The sequence below is a fragment of the Carya illinoinensis genome, chromosome 10 (genome assembly GCF_018687715.1).
Source record: "Carya illinoinensis cultivar Pawnee chromosome 10, C.illinoinensisPawnee_v1, whole genome shotgun sequence".
NCBI lineage: Eukaryota > Viridiplantae > Streptophyta > Magnoliopsida > Fagales > Juglandaceae > Carya > Carya illinoinensis.
In genome coordinates, this window is record NC_056761.1 from 8,542,459 (window position 1) to 8,547,174 (window position 4,716).

General features: G+C 36.5%; 1 protein-coding gene across 1 annotated transcript; it reads left to right on the forward strand.

The window, feature by feature from the left end:
* The first annotated feature begins 298 nt into the window (after window positions 1-298).
* Window positions 299-4,716, forward strand: LOC122278960 (calcium-dependent protein kinase 2-like). Its single transcript, XM_043089183.1, has 8 exons — window positions 299-1,391; window positions 2,037-2,180; window positions 2,307-2,459; window positions 2,846-2,961; window positions 3,324-3,491; window positions 3,603-3,730; window positions 4,222-4,321; window positions 4,401-4,716. The coding sequence occupies exons 1-8, from the start codon at window positions 671-673 to the stop codon at window positions 4,473-4,475; spliced, it is 1,605 nt and encodes a 534-aa protein (XP_042945117.1). The 5' UTR covers window positions 299-670; the 3' UTR covers window positions 4,476-4,716.

Sequence of the window (4,716 nt, forward strand, 5' to 3'; positions counted from 1 at the left end):
CATTTGAAAAAAAAAATCAAATATTATTAAAATATGTAATATTATATAATTATTTTATTTTTTTTAAATGACTAATTTAATATAAACTCATCTATTTAAAACTTGATATTATAGAAAAAAGTGAGATTCTAACTACACTTTAGACTTGGCCAATGATCTAATGCGGCCATAAATACATAGAGTTAGGAAAATATCTTCGACTTTCCCTTGATTTTTTCGAATTCAAAAAAAATATTCTTATAAATACCTTTTCTTTGGTATTTATCGATTGACAACTTTTATTTATTTTCGACGAATTTTTTGCTCAATTATTCAAAGAGTGAGACGACGATTTCAGTGTTCTGTCATCGTTTCTCCAGAATCATCGCCCTCTTCTGATGTACTTTATTTGCAAAATTTCATCCCATTTTCCATTTTCCAACCAAAACAAAGGAAGTAAAAAAAAAGCGACCATTTGGTTGGTTTTCAAGTGTCAAACTCAGCTTCAAGTCCGATAAGGCAAATAACAAGACGTCTGGGCCTGTATAATTGTATATGTTTGCACAAGTTTTCTTCTTTCTTAGGGACTCGTACCCCTCAATTTCACACTCATTTTCTTTGAATTCCAACCCCACAAGTTTATTTTTTGCTCTGTATTTCAATACTGTACTACCAAATCTTGATCAGAAAAATGGGTTGCTGTAGCAGCAAGAGAGAATCTCCAAAACCGGGTGTAAACACTACGCATGGATCAGGCATCCAAACCTACCAAGCCCAACCTTTGGTGCAAACCCAGAAAGTTTCTGCCACTCAAACTCAACCACAGCCAAGGCCACAGCCGCAGCCGCCAATTCCAGCTCCACCAAAACCTGCACGACCGGAGATTAGGCCGGTGTCGAAGCCAGACACCATTCTGGGCAAACCATTTGAAGACATTAAGAAGTACTACAAGCTTGGAAAAGAACTGGGCAGAGGCCAATTTGGCATCACCTATTGGTGCACCGAGAACTCAACTGGCCGCACTTACGCCTGCAAATCCATACTGAAGCGCAAGCTTGCCTCCCAGAGCGACAAGGATGACATCAAGAGAGAGGTTCAGATTATGCAGCATTTGTCTGGGCAGCCAAACATTGTGGAATTCAGGGGTGCTTATGAGGACAGGTACTCCGTGCACCTTGTGATGGAGCTTTGTGCAGGCGGTGAGCTTTTCGATAGAATCATCGCAAAGGGCCATTATTCTGAGAAGGCCGCCGCGGCGATTTGCCGCGCCATCGTGAATGTGGTCCACATCTGCCATTTTATGGGTGTGATGCATCGCGATCTTAAGCCCGAGAATTTCTTGCTGTCTAGCAAGGATGAGGGGGCTATGTTGAAGGCAACTGATTTCGGGCTGTCTGTCTTCATTGAGAAAGGTAACTTCTTGCTCCTCTTTCGAGTTTTATTTTTTCTTGTTTAAATCAATATTCTTGTTCTGAATACAGCATTAGAATCTATTATTTGTAGTTAATGTTATTATGTTCAGCAAATTCGTTCGACTCTTGCACTGTGTTTGTGCTCTATTCTTTGATTGCTATTTAGATAATTTTCGTAGTTTTCCAAAAATTATGCAAAATCTGGTCTCGAAATGCCTGTTAACAAGTATTAAGCCTAAACACTTACTGTAGGACAGAATGGCATTTGATTTGTTATTACCAAATGATGCGAAAAAACAGAACTTTTAATTGTGGATACCCCACTCTATAGTGCAGTTTGCATGACTTCATGGAGTGGCATTATTTGAACTCTGAATTACAACTTTTATTCTTGCAAATTTTAATTTGATGATCGTTAATCTAGTTAGCGGCCAACAATTTTTTCGGACATATATTGGTATGGGAGATTAGAATCTTCATTTTATCGTGATACTTATGGCATGGACTTGTTTTGATGTTTCTTTCATCTACTCAATTTGTAATGTGCTGCTTCTCTATACATATATTTCTTATGTTGTTGTTCCATTTATTCATAGAATTCATTCGTTGCTATGTGACTGACTCATCTTTTTGAACTCATCTCAGGAAAGGTTTATCGTGATATAGTGGGCAGTGCTTACTATGTCGCCCCTGAAGTATTGCAGCGTAGTTATGGAAAGGAAATTGATATTTGGAGTGCAGGAGTGATCTTATACGTACTTCTCAGTGGTGTACCTCCATTTTGGGCTGGTAAAAGGAAAAAAAAAACAAAGGAGCTTTTCTTAAACGTTACATGTTCAGAATAACTTAAGAGTTTCTTTTATTCATTTTAATCAACAGCTTGGAGTAAGATATCTATATCTAATAATATTGCAGAAACTGAAAAGGGAATATTTGATGCCATACTGCAAGGAGAACTTGACTTTGAAAGTCAACCATGGCCATTGATTTCAGAAAGTGCAAAAGATCTAGTCGGGAAGATGCTGACTCAGGACCCAAAAAAGCGGATAACTTCTGGACAAGTTCTTGGTATAAAACCCCCTGTTTTCCATGTCAGCAACTGAAAATTATATTAAAGAAGAGTGTAATTATATTGTGATCTATCTTGTGTACTTGGACTCTGTCTATTTCTTATTAATACTACGGTTTACCTATCAAAAAAAAATTATATTGTGATCTATGGCGATATTTATAGATCACAATATAAAAAATCGGATATCGTCTGAAATTTCATTTTTTAAATAGAAACAAGAGAAAACAAAATTGTTGATGTCAGAATCATGGTTTTTACTCATTTAATGTTTTAATATAAATTCACAACATTCAGTTGCATTGCCCATGATGCATCTGGCTTACCTTGTTATGCTCCTGTGATTCTGATTGACATGCTGATACCCTGTATCCTGTATGGTTAGAGCATCCGTGGATTAGAGAAGGTGGCAATGCATCGGACAAGCCAATAGATAGTGCAGTTCTCTCAAGAATGAAGCAATTCACGGCTATGAATAAGCTCAAGAAGCTTGCATTGAAGGTAAATGATCAAACTGTGTGAAGAAGATCCTGTTTTCCATAATGAGAATTGTGATATGTTGCCCATGAACATATTGTTTAAGGATTCAATTATTCTTAGAAAGGTGGTTGTAACCTCTAATATGGTAAGCAAAATAATGGAAACTCCATCAGTTGAATAATCTAAACTGTTCAAGAAATGGAGCTCTGCAAGTCGTCGTGCGCTAATTGGAGAGGATTTCCTTGTAACCCCTCCCATGCAATTTCTCACTGAAAAGAACTGCTTCTTTATAGTTACCTAGAGACCAAGAATCTTTCCTTTAGTTGCATGGGTCTAGCTGGTTTTTCTCTTCCATTTTCTTCTAATAGTCTAAAAATTCATAGGTCATTGCACAAAATCTATCTGAAGAAGAAATTAAAGGTCTTAAAGCAATGTTCACAAACATGGACACAGACAATAGTGGCACAATCACGTACGAAGAACTGAAGACGGGCTTGGCTCGAACAGGGTCACGACTCTCAGAGTCTGAAGTCAAGCAACTCATGGAAGCTGTAAGTAACGGCTGGAGACCCATATGAACTTCATCTTTCTATAGTTGATTATATTTTTGCATATCATACTCAACTGGCAGTCTGGTTATTTGTCTGTGATATATATTTCAGGCTGATGTTGATGGAAATGGAACAATTGACTATATCGAATTTATATCTGCTACAATGCATAGACACAGGCTAGAAAGAGATGAGCATTTGTTTAAAGCATTTCAGTATTTTGATAAGGACAGCAGTGGGTGAGTTCACAATCTTCATGTTGATATTAGCCATATTGTTTGGGACTTATTGGATTCCTGCATTTAATCAATTTTCAACTACTAGATTTTACTTGCAGAACCGGAATAAATAATTTTTTTTAAAGTTAATCTATTTAACTATATTCATTGAAAAAGAGATGCAATTTAATCTTATGAAAAAATAAAGTTGAATAACTTTTCTACTTAACAGTTATATCTGTTGTTTGTGTTGTTAAACTACCTATATTATATGAAGAGAAATGATACTTATAGTCGTGAGTGTACAACCGTCGTGCAATCACTTCAAAAAAAGTGAAAAAATATGAGACCCACATGAAAAGAAAATTAATTTTTTATTAGTGGACTCTATTATTTTTCTAAGCGACTGCATGCACACTTCACTACTGTTCGTAGCATTACTCATCGCTAAATAATTTTTAGAATTAGAAGTCCCAAGTTGATGCGCTTTTTCACTTTAAATTATGCTACAGATATATTACGAGGGACGAGTTAGAGAATGCCATGAAGGAGTATGGAATGGGTGATGAAGGCAGCATCAGAGAAATTATTTCTGAGGTGGATGCAGATAATGTAAGTTGTTTCTAATTTGAGCGTCTACAACTATCATTTAGAATACAAATGGATACTTAATACCCACTTTAACCAACAGGATGGGAGGATCAATTATGAAGAGTTTTGCACAATGATGAGAAGTGGAATGCAACAACCTGCAAAACTTTTCTAGTTCCACCACCGGGGGAGTTCAATGTTTTTTTAACAGAATTTGTAATCATGCAAGTGACCTGTCCTTGAATGTCTTGATGTGGGCAGGATTCGGGCCCTCAGGGCATTCTCACCAGTAGGTATGAATTAGACCACTGTTGAGTTTTCTTTACAATCCTTCGTATTGAATTTTAATGGGTAGTACGAACTTTCTGAGCCTATCGTTTGGATTGGTTAGGTTAATCAATTGTACTTTTTGTGAA